At 37.2% G+C, this 24,499-nt stretch overlaps 1 protein-coding gene across 7 annotated transcripts in view; it reads right to left on the minus strand.

The window, feature by feature from the left end:
- Positions 1 to 24,499, minus strand: part of AUH (AU RNA binding methylglutaconyl-CoA hydratase) — a 147,425-nt gene that overhangs the window by 112,601 nt on the left and 10,325 nt on the right. For all 7 annotated transcript variants that reach the window (XM_047762343.1, XM_047762342.1, XM_047762341.1 and 4 more), the window contains exons 2-4: positions 17,976 to 18,043; positions 17,786 to 17,873; positions 6,843 to 6,929 (exon numbers count right to left, since the gene is read on the minus strand). In XM_047762343.1, coding sequence (XP_047618299.1) covers positions 6,843 to 6,929; positions 17,786 to 17,873; positions 17,976 to 18,043 — 243 coding nt within the window. The remainder of the gene's footprint in view (positions 1 to 6,842; positions 6,930 to 17,785; positions 17,874 to 17,975; positions 18,044 to 24,499) is intronic.

The following is a 24,499-nucleotide window of genomic DNA, read 5'->3' on the forward strand; positions in this document are numbered from 1 at the left end:
ATACTCATATCAGACAAAATAGACATAAAAAGGAAGGTCATAAAGAAAGACAAAGGGAGTTCCCGTCGTGGCGCAGTGGTTAACGAATCCGACTAGGAACCATGAGGTTGCGGGTTCGATCCCTGGCCTTGCTCAGTGGGTTAACGATCTGGCGTTGCCGTGAGCTGTGGTGTAGGTTGCAGACGCGGCTCGGATCCCGCATTGCTGTGGCTCTGGCGTAGGCCAGTGGCTACAGCTCCGATTCAACCCCTAGCCTGGGAACCTCCATATGCCGCAGGAGCGGCCCAAGAAATAGCAAAAAGACAAAAAAAAAAAAAAGAAAGACAAAGAAGGACACTATTTTATGGTTAAAGGATCCATTCAACAAGAGGATATTACAATTGTCAATATATATGGCTCTAATATAGGAGCACCCAGATACCTACAACAAATACTAACAGACATAAAAGGAGAAATCGATGGGAATACAATCATAGTAGGAGACATTAACACCCCACTCACAACGATGGACAGATCCTCTAGACAAAAAATCAATGAGGCAACAGAGATCCTAAAGGACACAATAGAAAAGTTAGACTTAATTGACATTTTCAGGACATTACATCCAAAAAAATCAGAATATACATTCTTTTCAAGTGCACATGGAACATTCTCAAGAATTGATCACATACTGGGGCACAAAGCTAACCTCAACAAATTTAAGAATATAGAAATTATTTCAAGTATCTTCTCTGACGACAATGGCATGAAACCAGAAATCAACCACAGGAAAAGAAATGAGAAAAAACTTACTACATGGAGACTAAACAACATGCTTTTAAAAAACCAATGGGTTGGAGTTCCTGTCGTGGCTCAGTGGTTAACGAATCTGACTAGGAACCATGAGGTTGTGGGTTCGATCCCTGGCCTTGCTCTGTGGGTTAAGGATCCGGCATTGCCATGAGCTGTGGTGTAGGTTGCAGACGCGGCTCAGATCCTGCGTTGCTGTGGCTCTGGCGTAGGCCAGCAGCTACAGCTCTGATTCAACCCCTAGCCTGGGAACCTCCATATGCCATGGGAGTGGACCCAGAAAAGGCAAAAAGACAAAGCAAACAAACAAACAAACAAAAAACCCAATCGGTCAATGAGGAAATCAAGAAAGAAATTAAAAAATAGCTCGAGGGAGTTCCCGTCGTGGCGCAGTGGTTAACGAATCCGACTAGGAACCATGAGGTTGCGGGTTCGGTCCCTGCCCTTGCTCAGTGGGTTAACGATCCAGCGTTGCCATGAGCTGTGGTGTAGGTCGCAGACGCGGCTCGGATCCCGCATTGCTGTGGCTCTGGCGCAGGCCGGTGGCTACAGCTCCGATTCAACCCCTAGCCTGGGAACCCCCATATGCCGCAGGAGCGGCCCAAGAAATAGCAACAACAACAACAACAACAACAAAAGACAAAAGACAAAAAAAAAATAGCTCGAGACAAATGATAATGAAGACATCCACTCAAAATCTATGGGATGCCGCAAAAGCAGTGCTCAGAGGGAATTTTATAGCAATACAGGCCTTCCTCAAAAAAGAAGAAAAATCTCAAATTGACAACTTATCCCAACACCTAAATAAATTAGAAAAAGAAAAACAAACAAAACCTAAAGTCAGCAGGAGGAAGGAAATCATAAAGATCAAAGAGGAAGTCAATAAAATAGAGATTCAAAAAACAAGTGAAGAAATCAGTAAAACCAAGAGCTTGTTCTTTGAAAAGGTAAACAAAATTGACAAACCTCTGGCTAGACTCACCAAGAAGAGGAGAGAAAAAACCCAAATAAACAAAATCAGAAATGAAAAAGGAGAAGTCACAACAGATAACTACAGAAATACAAGAAACTATGAGAGAATACTATAAACAATTGTAGGCCAACAAATTTGACAACCTGGAAGAAATGGACAACTTGCTAGAGACTTACAGCCTGCCAAAACTGAATCAAGAAGAAACAGATCAACTGAACAGACCGATCACTAAAAATGAAATTGGATATGTCATAAAAATACTCCCTACAAATAAAAGTCCAGGGCCAGATGGCGTCACAGGAGAATTCTACCAAACAAATGAAGAGGAACTTATACCATCCTCCTTAAGCTTTTTCAAAAGGTTGAAGAAGAAGGAACACTCCCAAAGACATTCTATGATGCCACCATCACCCTAATTCCAAAACCAGACAAAGATACCACCAAAAAAGAAAACTATCGGCCAATATCTTTCATGAATATAAACGCAAAAATTCTCAACAAAATTTTAGCCTTCTGAATCCAGCAACATATAAAAAAGATCATACACCACAACCAGGTGGGATTCATCCCAGGTGCACAAGGATGGTTCAACGTATGCAAATCAATCAACGTCATACAGCATATTAACAAAAGAAAAGTCAAAAACCACATGATCATCTCAATAGATGCAGAAAAAGCATTTGACAAAGTCCAACATCCACTCATGATAAAAACTCTTACCAAAGTGGGTATAGAGGGAACACACCTTAACATAATCAAAGCCATTTATGACAAACCCACAGCAAACATAGTCCTCATTCGAGAAAAGCTGAAAGCCTTCCCACTAAAATCTGGAACAAGTCAAGAATGTCCACTCTCACCACTGTTACTCAACATAGTACTGGAAGTCCTGGCCACAGCAATCAGACAAAGAAAAGAAATAAGAGGCATCTAAACAGGAAGAGAAGAGGTAAAACTGTCGCTGTATGCAGACGATGTGATACCGTATATAGAAAACCCCAAGGACTCAACCCCAGAACTACTTGAACTGATCAACACATTCATCAAAGTAGCAGGAGATAAGATTAACATTCAGAAATCAGTCACATTTCTGTATACTAACAATGAAACATCAGAAAAGGAAGACAAAAATACAATACCTTTTAAAACTGCACCCCAAAAAATCAAATACCTGGGATTACACCTAAGCAAGGAGGTGAAAGACTTATATGCCGAGTACTAGCAAACATTAATCAAGGAAACTAAAGAAGACGTAAAGAAATTGAAAGATATTCCATGCTCCTGGGTTGGAAAAATTAATATTGTAAAAATGGCTATACTACCCAAAGAAATCTACCTAAAGTCAGCAGAAGGAAGGAAATCATTAAGATCAAAGCAATCCCAATCCAATTACCCATGACATTTTTCACAGAACTAGAACAAACTATCCAAAAATATATATGAAACCACAAAAAAATCAGAATTGCCGAAGCAATTCTTAAGAACAAAAACCAAGCAGGAGGCATAACTCTCCCAGACTTCAAGCAATATGACAAAGCCATAGTCATCAAGACAGTGTGGTACTGGTAACAAAACAGACAGACCAATGGAACAGAATAGACGACCCAGAAATAAACCCAGATACCTATAGTCAATTAATCTTTGACAAAGGAGGCAAGAACATAAAATGGGAAAAAGACAGTCTTTTCAACAAGCATTGCTGGGAAAACTGGACAGCTGCATGTAAATCAATGAAACCGGAACACACCCTCACACCATGCACAAAAATAAACTCAAAATGGCTGAAAGACTTAAATATAAGACAAGACACCATCAAACTCCTGGAAGAGAACACAGGCAAAACACTCTCTGACATCAACCACATGAATATTTTCTCAGGTCAGTCTCCCAAAGCAACAGAAGTAAGAGCAAAAATAAACCAATGGGACCTAATCAAACTGAAAAGCTTTTGCACAGCAAAGGAAACCAAAAAGAAAACAAAAAGACAATTTACAGGAGTTCCCACCGTGGCACAGTGGTTAACGAATCCGACTAGGAACCATGAGGTTGCGGGTTCGATCCCTGGCCTTGCTCAGTGGGTTAAGGATCCGGCATTGCCATGAGCTGTGGTGTAGGTTGCAGACGTGGCTCGGATCCCACATTGCTGTGGCTCTGGCATAGGCCGGCGGCTACAGCTCCGATTTGACCCCTAGCCTGGGAACCTCCATATGCCGCGGGAGCAGCCCAAACAAATAGCAAAAAAAGACAAAAAAAAGACAACTTACAGAATGGGAGAAAATAGTTTCAAATGATGCAACGGACAAGGGCTTAATCGCTAGAATATACAAACAACTTATACAACACAACAGCAAAAAAGCCAACAACCCAAGGGAAATAGGGGCAAAAGACCTAAAGAGACATTTTTCCAAGGAAGATGTACAGACGGCCAACAAGCACATGAAAAAATGCTCAACATCCCTGATTATTAGACAAATGCAAATCAAAACTACCATGAGACACCACCTCACACCAGTCAAAATGGCCATCATTAATAAATCCACAAATAACAAGTGCTGGAGGGAGTGTGGAGAAAAGGGAACCCTCCTGCGCTGTTGGTGGGAATGTAAACTGGTACAGCCCCGATGGAGAACAGTATGGAGATACCTTAGAAATCTATACATAGAACTTCCATATGACCCCACAATCCCACTCTTGGGCATCTATCCAGACAAAACTCTACTTAAAAGAGACACGTGCACCTGCATGTTCATTGCAGCTCTATTCACAATAGCCAAGACATGGAAACCACCCAAATGTCCATCGACAGACAACTGGATTAGGAAGATGTGGTATATACACACAATGGAATCGTACTCGGCCATAAAAAAGAACCAAATCATGCCATTTGCAGCAACATGGATGGAACTAGAGACTTTCATCCTGAGTGAAGTAAGTCAGAAAGAGAAGTACAAATACCATGTGATATCACTTATAACTGGAATCTAATATAAGGCACAAATGAACCTTTCCACAGAAAAGAAAATCATGGACTTGGAGAACAGACTTGTGGTTGCCATGGGGGGGGAGGGGGAGGGAGTGGGGTGGTTGGGGAGCTTGGGGTTAATAGATGCAAACTATTGCCTTTGTAATGGATTAGCAATGAGATCCTGCTGTGTAGCACTCGGAACTCTGTCTAGTCACTTATGATGGTGCATGATAATGTGCAAAAATAGAATGTGTACATGTATATATAACTGGATCACCATGCTATACAGTAGAAAAAAAATTTGTATTGGGGAAATAGCTATTTAAAAAAATAATTTAAAAAAATTAAATTAAAAAAATTAAAAATGAGCCAAAGGCTAATAAATACCTCACCAAAGAAGATAGATGCCAAAAAAGCACATGAAAAGATGTTCTACATCATATGTCACCACAGAAATTCAAATTAAAACAACAAAAATGGGAAAATATATGAGAAACGTTCAGATTAAAATGTTAGAAAAAGAAGAGATAAAAATTTCATTGTTTATATATAATGAACATTTTGTTTTCTGGAAAACACAAGAAAATTAATTGAGAAATGACAATAATTACTACAAGTTCTTAGTAAGTTAGCATGATAGAAAATAAGCACATAAAATTTAACAAATTTCCTACAGACCTACAATAATCACCAGACGTCAACAGAAATATGCAGAAAAGATCCCATTCAAAAGAATAAATGCTATACAATAGCTAAGGATAAATATGAAGGGGAAAAATAATACAAGACCAAAGCCAATGTGAAGAAAAGTTTCTTGAAGAACACTAAAACATGAAACGCTCCCCCACAAAATAAGAGCCATGCACATCATGAACAGAAAGATTCGGTACCATAAAAATGTCAATTCTTCATTAAAGAAGATTTATAGAAATTCTGTTTATAGTCTCAGAAGGGTATTTTCCTTCCTCACTTTAATAATTCTAAATTCATTTGGAAGAGCTGATGTATGAGAATCAGCAAAGACGATCTTCAAGGAAAAAGGAAAAGTAATGAAGGGAACTTAGTACCCCCTAGATAATTAAAGCTCCTAGAATTGAATTACGGTGACACCAAGAGATAGCATATGCAATGCAAACAAAAGATTAAAGCAAAACTGGCTTTTAAGTAAATAGCTGTTAAATAATGTTATAGAAAAGAGAATGAAGAATGTGAATGGGCAATTTACAGAAGGAAAAAGATAACTCTAATTTGAAAGATATAACATTACACTAGCATCTGGGAGAATACAAATTAAAATAATAAGATGTATTTTCTTCTTTAACTGCGGCAAACCTAAAAAATAGCAACACTAAATGCTGACAAGAATATAAGCAAACAGACACTGTCACGTATTTGATGGTAATATAAAATAGTGTAATCTTTTTGCAATATAATCTGGTAGGATATATTAAAATGTAAAATGGACACGCAATACTTAGAACTGCAATACCATGTTTAGGAATCTATCCCGTAAATGTACATACTAATATTCTAAAAGACTTTGTATAAAGATAATCAATGCTTTATCATAAATAGCAAAATAGGAAAAAAACTGCAAAAACAAAAAACCAAAACAACAAAAAAACTTAAATATTCATTAACAAAAAAATAATTTAAAATTTTAGATAAGACTATGCTATGGATAACTATGCAACAGTATATTAAAAAGTTAATAAATTAAGTTGATATATACTGAAATATAAACATTACAGAAAGGTCTAATTCTCAGGAAACAGTATAATCCCATATAAATCTATAAATGTTTGTGTACTCAATTATTTAAAAAATACAAAAACTTTATGTCAAAGGCTTATGCCAAATTATTCTCTGTTGTCTAATAACTACTTGTTATTCCATGTCAGCATAAATAGGAGGCATCTTTAATTATAAAATATTTTTCACAATTTTTCAAATTAAATACATCACATGCTATTTTGCAACCAACCAGAGATCATGATTATCCAATTACAGAAACACTTTAGCCAAAGCTTATATATAAAGACTGGGTGCAACTTTTTAAATCTAACATATAAGGTGATTTTCAGCATGCTAAAAGGAGAATTTAATTGTGCTTACCGACTTCATTAATCACTGCTCTTAATTTGGAGACAAAAGGACCAACTTCACTGGAATGCATTTTGACTCTTTCCTTAAGGTCAGCACCTGCAAATATTGTATTTACAAATATAATAATCTAGTCATAAACAAAATTTTAAGGCAACAAACTGAAATTTTATGTAAGATTCATATAGCCTTAAATATAGACTGAATTTACCTGTCAAAGGAATTATATTGCCCAAGTTTTCCTTCCCAAAGACCAGCATCAGAAAGAAAAAAAATAATTGTTTGTTCATACATCTACCATGAGCTTAAAGTGGTAGTTCTCAAACTTTGTGGTCTCAGGACCCCTTTATAATCTTAGGCGTTATAGGAAGAGGCACTGTTAAGATTATATAGATCTGGAGTTCCTGTCATGGCTCAGAGGTTAACGAATCCAACTAGGAATCATGAGGTTGCAGGTTCGATCCCTGGCCTCGCTCAGTGTGTTAAGGATCCAGCGTTGCCATGAGCTGTGGTGTAGATCACAGACATGGCTCGGACCTGGCGTTGCTATGGCTCTGACGTCGGCTGGTGGCTACAGCTCCGATTAGACCCCTAGCCTGAGAACCTCCATATCCCAAGGGTGCGGCCCTAGAAAAGACAGAGAGACAAAAATAAATGAATAAATAAATAAAAGATTGTATAGATCTATCAATACTTACTCTATTAGAAACTGAAATGACAGAATTTTTAAAGCATTTATTTATTCATTGAATAATACAAATAAGCCATTCACATTAACATAAATGACTATAGACTGAGGCCAATTTTTGATGCTTGCAATTTTACCCACCACTGCTTCTGCCTCATAAGTGCAAATGCCAACCCACTGAAAAGTGCAAATCACACCTTCCTGCTAGGAAAATCACTGTGACTTCATGGACGCCCATCTTGGTGACTACAGATCACATTTGAGAATCACTGGCTTGAGAGTATATACAAACCGACAATTTCCTAACTATGAGTTTATCATAGAATCACAACTCTGGAACTGATAAAAATAAACACATAAGGGAGTTTCCATCGTGGCTCAGTGGTAATGACCCTGACTAGTATCCATGAGGATGCGGGTTCAATCTCTGGCCCCACTCAGTGAGTTAAGGATCCAGCGTTGCCATGAGCTGAAGCATAGTTCATAGACATGGCTCAGATCTCACATTGCTGTGGCTGTAGTATATGCTAGCAGCTGCAGCTCTGATTCAACCCCTAGCCTGGGGACTTCCATATGCCACAGGTGCAGTCCTAAAAAGCAAAAAAAAAAAACAAAAAACCCACAATGAAACTGGCTATTATTAAATAGATAGATAGACAGGTAGGTAGAGAGAGAGAGAGATAACAAGTGTCGGTGAAAATGTGGAGAAAAGGGAACCCTTGTGCACTGCTAGAAGGAATGTAAATTCATGCAGCCACTATGGAAAACTGTGGACAGTCCTCAAAAAACTAAAACCAGAACTACCATAGGATCCAGCGATTTCACTCCTTAGTATCCTTCTAAAGAAAAAAAAAAAAATTAATTCAAAAAAAATATATGCACCTCCTATGTTCATTGCAGCATTATTTACAATAGCCAAGATATAGAAACAACCCTGTGTCCACTCTTAGGTGAACAGATAAAGAAGATGTGATAGGTAGAATATTACTCAGCCATAAAAAAGAGTGAAATCTTGTCGTCTGCAAGAACATGGATGGACCAAGAGGTCATTATGCTGTGTGAAAAAAAAAAAAAAAAAAGACAAATACTGTATGATTCCTCATATGTAGAATCTATAACACAAAACAAGCAAATATAACCAAACAAAAACGGAGTCACAGATAGAGAACAAACAAGTGGCTGCCAGAGGGGGACAGGGGTAGGAGGATGAGTGAAATAAGTGAGGGAGACATGGGGTACAGACTTCCAATCACAAAATAAATGGCTCACAGGGATGAGATAAATGCACAAATGGGGAATATAGTCAATAATATTTAACAGCTGTTTCATGACAGATGGTAACTAGACTAATCACGGTGATCATTTCATAATCCACAGAAAGAATGAGCCACCAGGTTGTGCACCTGGACCTGACATGGTGTTATAAGGTAACTATACTCCAATTAAAAAAGAAAAGAGAAAGTTTTTTAAATGATAAGCATGTTCTACATCCCAACTGTCGTCATGGTTTAAACATCTGCCAAAAATAATCAATTACATATATACTTCAAATTGGTACATTTTATTACAAATAATCCAGATCTCTATAACATGTCTTTTTATGTCCAAGAAAAGAACCACATGCTAAACTAATACAAATTTGTAGATATTTACCCTTTCACTTTACTTCTCAAACTCTCTAAGGGACTGGCATTCACAAGTAAACAAATATAACCTAACCTGAGATTCCGAAACAACACTGAATAGATAACTTCATTAGTCAGAGGCCTCCACCTAACAAACCTTATCGTGATACCCACATCCATTTGAACAATACTCACAACATTCAATAAAGCATGTTGACATTTTAGTGAGAAGTTTTTAGTCAGAACATAATTTACTAGAACTCAAAAGCAGAAGCAAAAGTACCTTTGCTTTAAAAAAAAAAAAACCCACACTAGTATAATTCAGTGAAACACTCAATTTAGAGTTCTACACAGAGGAATCAATTACCAAGAATTGTTTATAATCTATTTCAGGAATTTCAAGAGAAAAAAATCCTCAGTCTCAGTAATTTCTCATAGGATTTCATGTCAAAAATTTCATGGTAAACACGATACATATGTGCTTTGCTACTACTTAGGGTTAGAACACTAAAAAACCAAAAATTAACAGATGACTAGGATCAAAGGTTTACATCTGTTACAGCAGCCTAGTCAAAAGGACTTTTTCATAATTTCATTAGAGATAATACATTAATTTTTTTTATTCCTAAACATTTTGAAAGAGCAAAATCACTTCACAGTTTTCTATCTGTGTATGTGTTTGTGTGTATGTAAGAAACAAGATAAAGGGAGTTCCCGTCATGGTGCAGTGGTTAACGAATCCAACTAGGAACCATGAGGTTGCAGGTTCGATCCCTGTCCTTGCTCAGTGGGTTAAGGACCCAGCGTTGCCGTGAGCTGTGGTGTAGGTTGCAGATGCGGCTCGGGTCCCGCGCTGCTGTGGCTCTGGCGTAGGCTGGTGGCTACAGCTCCGATTCGACCCCTAGCCTGGGAACCTCCATATGCCTCGGGAGGGGCAAAAAGACAAAAAAAAAAAGAAAGAAAGAAACAAGATAAAATGTTTAAATAAAAAGATAAATAATTTCTAGAATAGGCAGGGGAGCGAGCACACATTCAGGCCAATCTCTAACACCATCTGTGTAGCCAGTGCTCCACAATGAGCTCTGATCATCAAAATTCTCGGTATTCTAAGAGAAGAACAGGCGAGACATGAACCCAGAAGCAATGTTCTAACCCCCAAAAAAGAGTACAAAACACTGATTCCCAGCCTGGAGTTATGGCCAGGGTATTGGCACAGTATCTGAAAACATATATGTATAGAAAATACTGTCTACGGCCATGATAACTGTGATATATATTTCTTCTGTGTCTTGATAGCGTTGTGGTTAATAACGGAAAATTCATTTGAATAACTTTACTGTAACCAGAGTGGCATTTTGACATAACATGTATTCTCAAACAACATAAGATCACTACAGTGTGTAAGCACATGAAATTTTAAAAACTTAAAAAGGAGACCTCCTACTTACTCCAAGATTAAAAATTACTGATATAGTAAACAAAAACCTGCCCTAGATGTCAGCGGTAGTTCCAGCTAAGCCACCTCTTTGACCAGGCACTTACCCTAAGAGTCTGTAACATGAAAGCATCTGAATCACTGTAGAAGGCCTTTATATTTTGAAATTTTTCTCTCTCAAATGTTCCAACATTAAGAAACTCCGTAATTTTGGTGTCCAAAACCAGATACACTTGTTTTAAAATTATCTACTTGTATGTATCTGCTTAATATAATTCTTCACTATACTTATTACAGAAAGTTTGAAGATGGAGAAAAGAAAGTATCTCTCCTAATCTATAACTTTTATTTGAAGATATAGTTTTTACACAGGTGCAATCAAAATGGGAATAACATTTTACAAGCAGCTCTCTCTTATAACCTGTATTTTTCACATTATAACATAGTCTTCATACTAGCACTTTAAGTAATCCCTTAACATTTTACCAAGTACATGTATTTATTTGTGTATTTATGTATTTATGTATATTTGGATGTATCTGTATAATGAAATACTATGATGAAAAAATAAAATAATAAAAATTGCTTTTTTTTTATTAGGGAAAGAAATGAGTAGAGGGAGTGGGCAAGAGTAGGATTCTGTATACTTTTTCATACACTTGAAAAATGTATACATTTCATATATTTTAACATACTACCTATTTATTATTTTAACTAAAATTTTATTTTTAAAATGTAAAGGTAATTAAAATACAACTGTTGGAGTTCCCATTGTGGTGCAGTAGAAATGAATCCAACTACTATCCATGAGGATGCGGGTTGATCCCTGGCCTCACTCAATGGGTGGGGGATCTGGTGTTGCGGGGAGCTGTGGTGTAGGTCGCAAACATGGCTCAGATCCCACGTGGCTGTGGCTGTGGTGTAGGCTAGTAGCTGCAGCTCCGATTCAACCCCAAGTCTGAGAACTTCCTTATGCCACATGTGAAGCCCTAAAAAGCCAAATAAATAAATACAATTGTTGACTCTAAATAGTAGATTTAAATAAGAAGTCAGAAATCACTCAGTCCACCTTCCAGTGCATGCAGGGATCACTTTAATTGTGCTTAATTATCTGCTCATCTACCACATTAGGAAAAAGGACAGAAAGGTTAAACAAAATCAGGAGCCAGAAATACTATGAATGAATTCCTCACAGAGTGGTCTAAGACAATTTCAGAGAAACTGCTCACATCCCAAGAGCCCCCCTCAAAAATCAGTGAATCACAGCACATTTTAGAGGCTTTTTAAATTCAGTAAATACATGTTGAGTCCCTATTATGTGCCGTGTTAACGAGAATACATAAAATGATTTTCAAAGAAGAAAAAGAGAAGTTCACATCCTCAAGAAGTTTGAGGCAAGACCATTTTGTAAGCTTCATATTTTTTTTTGGAAATTAACAAGGTACAACTAGAACACAGAGGTACAGAGAAGAGAAACCTTCATGGGGCAGAAAAGGGAAGAGGGAAAATGAGTAACTTTAAAGGGCTGGAGGGCTAAGAGAATAATCAATAAATGAGTACACTATTTTTGAGAATTTGGGATTTGAATATGACTACTTCAGAACAGAAATTAAAGCTCTAATTATGTGAAAGACTGTTTTTCAACAACAACTAATAAATGAGGCCTAATTGAGATTTTATACTATTACAAACTATGAGAAGTTCAAATATTCTAAGTATGTAAAGAGATTTTGTTTACCTAGACTTACAATACATTTAATGTATACATATTAATAAATACAGATCTACCAACTGCCTGTTTCAAATATACGTAAGAAAAGAAAACCTTTCAGAGAAATTCAAAAGAACAGTTTTACTACACACTCTGAGTTACTAAAAACTATTTGCCCCAATTTTTCTAACATGCAAACGTGTTTTTGGACAAAATATGCTAAAATAGAGGAGAAAATTATCCTTATGAAAAAGCATATGGAACAAAGAAAATAGACTTGATAAGCCCTTGGAAAAAAGTACTTAAGGCTAACTTGTTAACCTGGTAAAGTATTTGGTATATTACTTAAAATATCCCCAGAAAGGCAACCTATAACAGATAGTTAGTTGTAAACTATACTAAAGCATTAAAGCCTTGTCCAAAGAATACTGATAATGTGGAGGCACAAAACAAATAGGCAGCAAAGGAACCAATTTAAAAAAAAAAAAAAAGAATTCTACCAGTAATTATAGCATTATAATTACAAAACCAATTACCAATAGAAAGACAATAATGCTAGTTATGATAGACACTTATTTCTGAAGCATCATTCTACCTTCACTATATCACCATCACTCCTGAAAGATTCATATAATTGAGCCTTGCTTAAAAGCCTCCAAACGGCCCTATGTCTTCCCAATAAGCCCCTTGGCAGCCCTCAGAGGATCTGAGTGCAGTGACCTCAGAGCCATCAGTCATGGCATTAGATTCAGTCACGTGGAAATACAGTCACCTGGTCCTAAGATCACAGACACAAGAATTCTAATACTCTCAGTGTAAGTTTTTCATATTGTTTAAGAAAAATACTTTAATAATATTTTTATAAAATTATTAACAGCTGGAGTTCCCGTCGTGGCACAGTGGTTAACAAATTCGATTAGGAACCATGAGGTTGAGGGTATGATCCCTGGCCTTGTTCAGTGGGTTAAGGATCTGGTGTTGCTGTGAGCTGTGGTGTAAGTCACAGATGCAGCTCAGATCCCATGTTGCTGTGGCTCTGGTGTAGGCCAGCGGCTACAGTTCCAATTAGATCCCTAGCCTGGGAACCTCCATATGCCGCAGGAGCAGCCCTAGAAAAGACAAAAAGACAAAAAAAAATATTAACAGCTATAACTCACTCACTACTGTAGTATGCTTTGCATACACCGTCAGATCTAGGCTCTGACAACCGTACAAGGAGGAGAGTATTACGTTGGAAAATGTGAAAGCAGAAGCCAGTACTGCAAACCATTATCACCCAGGCAACTGAGCATACTAATCCTACTCTCTTCAATTACCAAACTCAAGTTAAAACTAATCCTTTTGGAGAGACAGGATTAAGATGGGGAATAGAAGGACTGGAACCCACTTCTCTCCTAAAAATAACAAAATTCACAACTCAAAGCTGAGCAATCTCCACCCAAATGGACCGGAAAACTTAAAAAAGACACCCTACTCCAGAAGAAAAAGAGGAGGCCACATCAAGAAGCAGGAGGGGCGATTTCACAAAATAAACAACCCCATACCTCCTGGGTGGGAAGCTCCACAGACTGGAAACTAACTGGTTCACAGAGACGCACCTACAGGAGAGTGAGTTCTGAGCCCCACATCAAACCCTCACGTGCGGGGATCCGGCACTGGGAGAAAGAGCCCCGGAGCATCTGGCATTGAAGGCCAGTGGGGCTTGTGCACAGGAGCTCCAAAGGACTGGGGGAAACGGAGATCCCGTTCTTAAAAGGCGCACACGGACTTTCACGTGTACTGGGTCCCAGGGCAGAGCAAGGTCTCCATAGGAATCTGGGTCAAACCTGACTGCAGTTCTTGGAGGACATCCTGGGAAAACAGGGGTGAATGTGGCTTGTTGTGAGGGAAGGACATTGAAAGCAAAGCTCTCGGGAATATTCAGCAGCTGCCTTTCTCTGGAGCTGGCCATTTTGGGAAAATCTGGCCTCACTTTTCAGTCAGTGCTGAGAAGCCCCAGGGCAAACAACAACCCAGGTGGGATCACAGCGGTGCCCTTCAGTGAACAGGCTACCTAAAGACCCCTCAGGCACACAGCTGCCTCTCATCCCATCCAGAGGCTAAGCCCCACCCACCAGTGGGCAGGCATCAGTCCCTCTCATCAGCAAGCCTGCAGCAAGCCCCCATACCCACTTCAGCCACAAGGGGGGCACACACCAGAAGTAAGAGAGGCTACAACCCTATTATCTGTAAAAAGGTCACCACACCAAAAACCTGTAAAAGTGAAAAGACAGAGAACTATAACTCAGATGAGGGAGAAAGGAATAACCCCAGAAAAACAGCTAAGTGATGAGGAGATTCTCAGTTTCCAGGAAAAAGACTTTAGATTGTTGATGCTGAAGATGATGCAAGACATTGGAAATAAACTGGAGGCAAAGATGGATAACTTACAGGACACCCTGAGCAAAGAGATACAAGATATACAACTTAAACAAGAAGAAATGCAAAATACAATAACTGAAATAAAAAATTCACTAGAGGCAGCTAACAGCAGAATACAGGAGACAGAAGAACGAATAAGCGAGGTGGAGGACAGATTAGTGGACATTACGGGTGCACAACAGAAAAGAGAAAAAAGATTGAAAACAAATGAAGAGGGTCTCAGAGAAATCTGGGACAACGTGAAACGCACACATCCATATTATAGGGGTGCCAGAAGGAGAACAGAGAGAGAAGGGGACAGAAAAAATAGTCCAAGAGATAATAGCCAAAAACTTCCCTCACATGGGAAAGGAACCACTCAAATCCAGCAAGCACAACGAATACCATATAAAATAAACCCAAGGAGGAATACACCAAGACACATATTAATCAAACTGACCAAAATTAAAGACAAAGAGAAAATATTGAAAGCAGCTAGGGAAAAGAAACAAGTAACATACAAGGGAACCCCGATAAGGTTACCGGCAGATTTTTCAGCAGAAACTCTGCAGGCCAGATGGGAGTGGCATGATATACTCAATGTGATGAAAGGAAAAAACCTCCAACCAAGAAGACTACTCTACCCAGCAAGGGTCTCATTCAGATTTGAAGGAGAAATCAAAACCTTCACAGATAAGCAAAAGCTGAGAGAACTCAGCAACACTAAACAGCCTTACAACAAATACTAAAGGACCTTCTCTAGGCAGAAGAGAAAAGACAGCAACAGGAAACAAAAATTCCACAAATGACAAGGCTCACCAGTAAAGGTATATATACAGTAAAGATACAAAATCATCCATGCACAATTATACCACCAAAATCAGAAATCATGAGAAGAGGTGGGTACAAATGCAGGACACTGGAGATGAACTTGCAATTAAGAGAACAACAACTTAAAACAATCTCATATACATATAGACTCTTATATCAAAACTTCAGAATAACTGCAAACCAAAAATCTACAATTGATACACAAACAAGGAATCTCTGGAGAAGAAATACATCTCCTAGTAAATAAGTGCATAATCCACCATGAAGGGGGTCATTTGACATCATTCTTGGAATGCTGAAGTCTTCTTACATCTGATTCTGATTTCCTCTCCATCAAAGAATTTATGATAATTATAATTAAATAATGCAACTGTACAATTCAATAATACAGCTCTACAACTGTATTATTAATAACCATCTCTCTCCATGGTACAAGGTAAGGTCTATAATGTCTTGTTTATCACATCACCTAGAATGGTGTAATGCCTATATTGAAGAATCAATAAGATGTAACAAATTGTGAGGACATATTTATATAGTTACACCGTTTTTAACCAATTTATGCATTTTATATTTTACTTATTTTCAGAGGGTATATTATTTTTGTTATTCTTACCAGTTAAGTTATTCTTTTTATTATGCTATATAAAATATTGAATGGTATATAAGGCTTTCTTCTTTATAAGTTTTAGTTGCATAATATAACAATTTTAATATAATGCTAATTTTTAAAGAAAAATTGAATGTAACAGATAATACTAAATAGTAAAGATGAAAGCCATACAAAATGGGATAAAGTATAGAATAGATTTCCTCTTTGTCTCAGCATATTTTCCATTCCACTTCTCCAGACGGAGTCACTTAATCTGTTTCTTAAGATCCATGATATAATAATCTGTATGAATGTAACTGTGTTTAAATATATGCATTTTATTATGTAAAAAAATAAAAATTAAATTAAAAAAAACTATTCCTTTTATGTACAGTACACTCTATCAAAAGCTAAAATGTAACTCATGAAACTGAATGTTCCTAAATATTTTAAGGAACATTTTAAGGGGGAAGCTGCAAAGTTTGAAGCTTGAAAAACTGAGGACTCTTAACAACGAAACTGAAGAACAGCAGCCACAGCTAAGATACCTCTAAAAACCTTGTCTAGACATACTCTCCACTTCTCCAGAATTACTCTAGCTATAGTGTAAATGTTAAAAAACACTCATTGAACCTCAAGTGTCCGATTATCTCCAGTGGATTATTCCGTTTATACTTTAACTGAAAAAAAAAAAAGTTTATACCTCAGTCAACATCTACCTTTACCTACTTATTAGTAAATTACTATGATACTGTATATTATCAGCATTTTTTTATCTGAATCATCTACAATTTTTACTAGTTGAAACAGATCCATTCAATCCCATGACTTTTTTTAGAAATATTTAGAAATATGGAAAATGCAAAGCAATTTAATCCTTGACTTTTTGGTAACGTAGTACAAATGGAAAAAACATATTCTGCTGCTGTAGATACCAATTTAAAAACACAGAAGGAGTTCCACTGTGGTGCAGCAGAAACAAATCCAACTAGTATCCATAAGGATTCGGGTTCGATCCCTGGCCCTGCTCAGTGGGTTAAGGATCCGGCATTGCCATGAGCCGTGGTGCAATTCACAGAACAAGGCTCAGATCCTGTGTTGCTGTGGCTGTGGTGTAGGCTGGCAGCTGTAGCTCCCATTCAACCCCTACACTGGGAACCTCTATATGCCATGGGTGTGGCCCTAAAAGGTAAAAATAAATAAATACATAAATAAATAAAAATATGATTTGTGGACACACCTACAAACACCAGCCGCCAAAGCAAAGGTCTATACTTAACATTTTCTACTGAGGCAACTACAGCTCCTCAATTAAACTATTTTTTAAGCAACTCTCAAATGCAGAGCACAGTGTTATGAAAAAGAGACATGATTTTTCCTTCCCAGTTCATCTTTTCTAAATATTATTCATGTACCACAAATAAACAAAAAAAAATTAATGGCTCAATTTATTTTTTCAACTTCCAAAACAACTTTTCCACATGCTGTAAAAGTTTCCTTCTAATACTAACAAAGCATTCAAACCATTCTTTCTTGTAAAACAGTAAAAAAAAAAAAAAAAGGAATTGTTACTACTAGAATTCAAACCACGAACACTTCATAACAGAAAATAGGCTACTATTGAGGAAAGACTAGACTACAGTTTGAAAAATGTAATCTATGTATTTACATACCAGCACAGAATATCCCTGGGACATCGCTTCTGACTATTATGGTCCGTACTTTCTTATCAGATTTTAAAGCATCCACAGCTTTTGACAACTAAACAGAAATAGGGAGGGTAAAGGGAAAAATCATTTTCAGATTAATGTCAATACTGTTTATCTTCATATTAGAAGCAAATAGATTAACCTTTACACTTACCATTTTTACAAGATTTTTACTCAGTGAATTTTTGGCATAAGCTCTGTTTATTCCAAGCACCACAATTCCTAGTTAAGGAAACAAACAAACAAACATTTGAGTTAGTGAGGTATTTAGGGTACAGACTCCCACATACACAGCTAGTTAACTTGGGACTGAGGAATCTACCTTCTCCTTGAGATTCACTTCAAGAGCTTTATTCTAACTTTCCTATTTGCCTTCCTCTTTGAGCATATTTTTAAAGAATGTGCTATATGTAACATATTTACAAAATCAATCTAATGCTTCATATTCACCACTTTTCTTCAGCCTTTAAGAGAAGAATTTTATAACAGCATGCCCCTTCACTTCTCTCTCCTTAAGCCCCACCAAGGTAATCTGTCACATTCTACTAAATTTTACACAGCTAAATCAGATTAACTAGTGGAAAGGCCATGCTTATTGGTGAAAATTCTAAATTACAGAATACTGTTTCATCACTTCCAAGTATACACAGAAGTACACAACAGCTAACAATTCTTTTTCACAGGCAAGCATTATAGGATCAGTTTTTTGGCTGGTAAACCAGATGACAACGTTGCAATTACTCTTTCTGTCACACTACATAGTTCTCAATATTTCCATCCCAGGTTTCTCTCCTGACTCTGTCCCATGTGCTTATTAACCTGAATCCACTTCCCTTTAGACATCCAATAAGCAATCAACCTGAATCTATAGAAGGTTTATTCTCCCCCAAAGCCCAGCTACCTCCTAACTTCCCTAATTTTATCAGAAAGCATCATCTAAATCCAGTCTCCCATTCCAACTGCTGTAGTCAGATCAATTTTCTGAAAACAATTACATGCTCAAATTTTAAACTCTCCTCTGCATAATATCCTTTAATTATTCGAGTTCCAAGACCTTAATGATATGCAAAGTCTTCTAAAACCTGCACCCCACCTTATGTTCCCTGAGTAAGCAAAAATTTTCCATGTATAATATGCATTTCCACCTGGTTGAGGGGGTGAGGGCAGACAAGGGGGGGGTGATCGTTATTGGTAACTGAGTTGAAGACAACAAAATGTGCACATGCTTCTCCATGCAAGAAACTGTGCAAACCCACTTTTCAAAAAAAGTACAAAGATGAAATTAGGCCTATAGCAGGATTAATTCGCAAAATCTCCAAATGATCTCAGTATGGAGAAAATCATGAAGGAGAACTGGCATCTAGGGCTGGCTCTGTATTAAACAGCCGAAGGACCTTGGTTAGGTCCCAATACTAATGACAGCAGCTACCACTAATGGAGTTCTTGAGCACGTGTGGGCCACGGTTCTCAGTGCTTCACGTTTATTGTCATCCCCCAAACAACGTAAAAGGCAGGTATTATTTTTATCCTTGTGGAACAGACAAAATAACGGACTTGGAGAAGTCACTACCTTCAGCTAGTAAGTGGCAACTACACTTGAAGGAAGAATGACTATGCTACACTGTTCAAGCTTCAGTTTCCTCAGAAGAAAACCAAGTAGATAAGATTAGATATATTCATTCATTGAAATGCACTGCATACACACTATGGTGCTCGGCTCTCAGGGAACTACGGTCTAGGAAGGAAAGACAAACATTTGTCAAATCATCACAAAAATATACAATTCAAAATGCTGTACTTGCTCTAAAGGGTGCTACAGTAATTTGTAACCAGAAGTGACATGGTCTGAGGGCAAAAGAGGATACTCAGGGAAAGCTTCTCCAAGACAGGGCTATGTGAACCGAGATGGGAAAGATGAGTAAGAGTTGGGGGGTGGGAGGTGCTGAATTTCAGGCAGGGCAACACAGGAGAAGTCATAAAACAGTCATGCCAGAAGGAGGAGGAGTACCAGTGAGAGGACAGGTCAGCACAAGCCAGATATTGTTGCTACAGGCCCTGTTAAAAAGAAAAGGAGTAACCACTGAGAGAGTTTTAAGTTCCATAAACACACATATGAAAGGGGCACGGGGATGGGGAGGGGTGGTTTCTATATTTGGAGACCATACCTAGGTGTACAAGGCTAGACACTTTGAGGCACAAGCTGTAGTCCAATCAAGAGATAGAAGGTCTGACTGAGGTTAGCAGAGTTAGAAGGAAGTGAAAGAATTCAAAAGCTACTCAAGTGGTAAAATTTTAAATGAGTTGTGATTGCCTGGATTGGGGACTGGCTGCATTGAAAGGAGGTATTTAGGAGTGTTTAAGTACTTCACCACTCAGTATAATGACTGCTATGCATTTCTAACAGCTTTTTATCAAGTTGGGGAAATTTATTTCTATATTCAAAATTGCAGGAGTTCCCCATTGTGGCGCAGTGGTTAACGAATCTGACTAGGAACCATGAGGTTGCGGGTTTGGTCCCTGCCCTTGCTCAGTGGGTTAACGATCCGGCGTTGCCGTGAGCTGTGGTGTAGGTTGCAGACGCGGCTCGGATCCCGCATTGCTGTGGCTCTGGTGTAGGCTGGTGGCTACAGCTCCGATTAGACCCCTAGCCTGGGAACCTCCATATGCCGTGGGAGCAGCCCAAGAAATGGCAAAAAGACAAAAAAAAAAAATTGCACCTTAGAAAGGTCACAGTATAGGAGTTCCCATCGTGGCACAGTGTAAATGAATCCAACTAGGAACCATGAGGTTGCAGGTTTGATCCCTGGCTTTGCTCAGTGGGTTAAGGATCTGGTGTTGCCATGAGCTGTGGTGTAGGCTGGAAGCTGCAGCTCTGATTAGACTTCTAGACTAGGAACCTCCATGTGCCAAGGGTGTGGCCCTCAAAGGACAAAAAAAAAAAAAAAAAGTCACAGCATAGAAAATAGATTAGAAGGAAGAATTAAACTAGGAGACCACAGACCAATAACCGTTATGAATACTGATACCCTCAAAAAAATAAAAGTCCTCAAAAAAAAATACTAACAAGCCAAATCTAGCAGCATATTCAAAGGTTTATACACCATAACCAAGAGGGATTTATACCAGGAATGCAAGAGTGATTCAGCATAAAAATCAAAGTAATACACTACACTAACAGAATAAAGGAAAAAATTTAAAAGCCACATGAACATCTCAACTAATCCTTAAGAAACATTTGACAAAACCCAACATACTTTAAATGATTTTTTTAAATAATAATTTTAAAACTTCAAAAAACTAGAAATGGAAAAGAACTTCCTCAAATTAATAAAGGGCATTTATAGAAAACCCAGAACTAATATCATACTTAATGTCAAAAGACTGAAAGTTGTCCCCCGAGATAAAAATATATATATATATATATTTATATATTTTGTCTATAAAATATATAGACATCTGTTTTCACCACTTCTACTGAGTACTGTATTGGAAATTCTAGCCAGAGTAGCTAGATAAGAAAAAGAAATAAAAACATCCAGATAGGAAATAAGGAAATAAAACTATTTCTATTCACAAATGACATGATCTTATATACAGAAAATCTCAAAGAAGCCACAAAAACTATTAGACCAATAAATCAAATCAGTAAAGTTATATAATGTAACTTCAATATACAAAAATTAGTTATACATCTACACACTATCAATAAACACTGCAAATGAGATTAGGAAAACAATTTGTAATAGCACCAAAAATAATAGAATACTTAGGAATAAACTTAATCAAGAAAGTTCAACTATACACTGACAACTATAAAACATCACTGAAAGAAATTAAGAAAGTAAATAGAAATATATCAATTGGTTTTTGACAAAGATACCATGACCATTTAATGGTACAAAAGTTTTCAACAAATAGTGGTGGATAGTCAGATATTCATTCACAAAAGAATGGAACTGAGCCCTTTCCTCACACCATATACAAAAATTGTCTCAAAATGGATCTAAGATATAACTGAAAGAACTAGAACTCTTAACACTTTTAAAAGGAAACATAGAAACCTTCATGACCCCGATTAGGCAACAGTGTCCTGAATATAACAACAAAAGCACAACCAACAAAAGAAAAACAGATAACACATACTATATCAAAATTACCGAGGAAGTGAAAAAACAACCCGTAGAACAGAAAATATTGTCAAATCATACATCTGAAACGGGGTTAATATCCAGATTATACGAAAAGTTCTTAGTACTCACAGCAAAAAGACAACCAAACTGAAAAACAGGCAACGGATCTGAACAGAAATTTCTCCAAAGAAATACAAATAATATGAGGCTCAACACCATTTGTTATTAGAAAAATGCAAATCAAAACCACAAGGAGGTATCACTTCATGCCCAGTCAGATGGTTTTAATTTTTTAAAAAGAAATAAGCATTGAAGAGGATGTGGAGAAAGAATGCTCATACGTTGCTGACGAAAATGTAAAATGGTGGAGCCCGTGTGCAAAACAGTTATAGGCAAACCCATAAAGACAGAAAGGAGATGAGTCGGTTTTGGAAACTGGGGGAAGATGGGGAACAGGAGGAACTGCTTCTATAGGTTTGTTTTGAAGGTAATGAAAGTGGTCTGGACTTAGACAGTGGATGGTTGTATAACACGGGGAATAACCTAAAAACCACTGAATGTACACTTTTAAAAGTTATCATGGTCAACTTTGTATTATGTGGATTTTATCTCGATTCACCAAAAAAATAAAAAAAAGCTACTGGGGATATCAAACAAGAGGCTACCGGAGAGATCCAGATAAGAGACAACAGCACACAAGCTTCAGGCTATGGGTGGAGAGGGAAAGGAGAATGCTCCTAGAGATATACTGAAGGTAGTACCAACAGAACTATTATCAACAATATTACAAGCCCTATGTAGATAAACCACTAAAAATTGAGAACAAAATGTAACTATCAAAAACTCTGATGATATAAAGTTACAAATATCAGAAATCGGATGATTAGAAGATGAAAGAAAGAGCAAATATTTTATGACCATATGTAAAAATGCCTAGATATTGTTCAAAAAAATAACTTATAAGTAACACAAATCAGAGAGTGAATAAAGTTATCATTCACAGCAAGGACTCAAAATAGAAGTTTAACAGCAAAGACTCAAAATAGAAGTTTAAAGTCTTTACTTTGACAAAAGGATCTGAAAGTAAAGAGGTGGCACTGTTCAGCAGTGCTTTTCAAAAAAGATTTACCATGAGCATATTTCCTTTAAAGAATTTTGTAGACCTCAATAATTTAACTTATTATCATTAACAAATCACATGTAGTACACAAAGCACTGAAATCCACCGATGGAATACTTAAAATAAACCACATATATAATTCAGATTCCTTAAGCTACTACAAAAGTAGTAGAACCTATCCTTAAAATACTACAATAGTGAGAACCTACACTTAAAATATACTGAACTATTTCAGAACTCCTTCACATGAACACAAGGAGATATGTACAAGGACCACATCAATTTTTAAAATACCCAAATTTTAGAAACAACTTGGAAAATAATTAACAGACGATTATAATGCCAAAAACCCAAAATAATCAAATAAAAAACTACTGCAATCAAAAGAGCATTAATTATGTAAAAGACATGAAATTAATATATCCAGAAACAAAAGCCTTCAGCTAAAAAGAGAGAGAGAGGAGAGGAGAAAGGAAGGAAGAGAGAAGGAAGAAAAACTACCTGGACAATACACTGAGAGAAAACATCTCATTTTTATGAATATCCAGAAAGGAAAGCAGGGAGGATGACTGGGGGTACACTTAACATAAACATGCAAATCCTACCGGCAAGCCCTTTTAAAAGTCTCTTTAAAATAACCAAAAAAAGTAGAATTGAACAAGTGGAAACACAAATCGTGCTTTCAGACAGAAAAAAACAAAACAAAACAAAACGGTATCATAAATATTTCCCTACTTTTAAATCCAACACAATGCCAATAGAAACACCAACGGGTCTTTTTCTGAAACCAGACATGAAGATTCTAAAACTCAAGTGGAAAAATAACTATACAGAAAAAGCTAAGAAAACAAAGAAAAAGGAAGAGCAAAGGTGGAAGAGGGAGGACCTAGCCTTACCATACATTAAAACATAACACAGCTTTAATCATAAAATAATAGAGAAGTGCAATATCTACATGGATCATAAAGCAGAACAAAAAGTCCAGATGGAATTTTTGCTTATGATAAAAATGGTACTTCAAATCAGTGGGGTAAAGATGAATAAATGGGGTTGGAACAACTAGATACCCATCTGGAAAAAGATAAAAGACCCGTATCTCACATTGCCATGATAATTCCTTTATTTTTACACTGGTGGTTTCAAAATGGTGATTTTCTTCTATCATTCCTACCATTCTTTTATAAAAAGGTTTTCTTCCCTACCCCACTATTTTGAATAATCACTATGGCTTTGTGGATTCCTTATTCAGCATGCTATAATCCATTATCACTGTACTTTTTTTTTTTGGACTTTTGCCTTTTTAGGGCCACACCAGCAGCAATATGGAGGCTTCCAGGCTAGGGGTTGAATCCAAATTGAGCTCTAGCTGCTGGACCACACCACAGCCACAGCAACACAGGATCCATGCTGCTTCTGCAACCTACGCCA

Source organism: Phacochoerus africanus, chromosome 15, assembly GCF_016906955.1.
Source record: "Phacochoerus africanus isolate WHEZ1 chromosome 15, ROS_Pafr_v1, whole genome shotgun sequence".
NCBI lineage: Eukaryota > Metazoa > Chordata > Mammalia > Artiodactyla > Suidae > Phacochoerus > Phacochoerus africanus.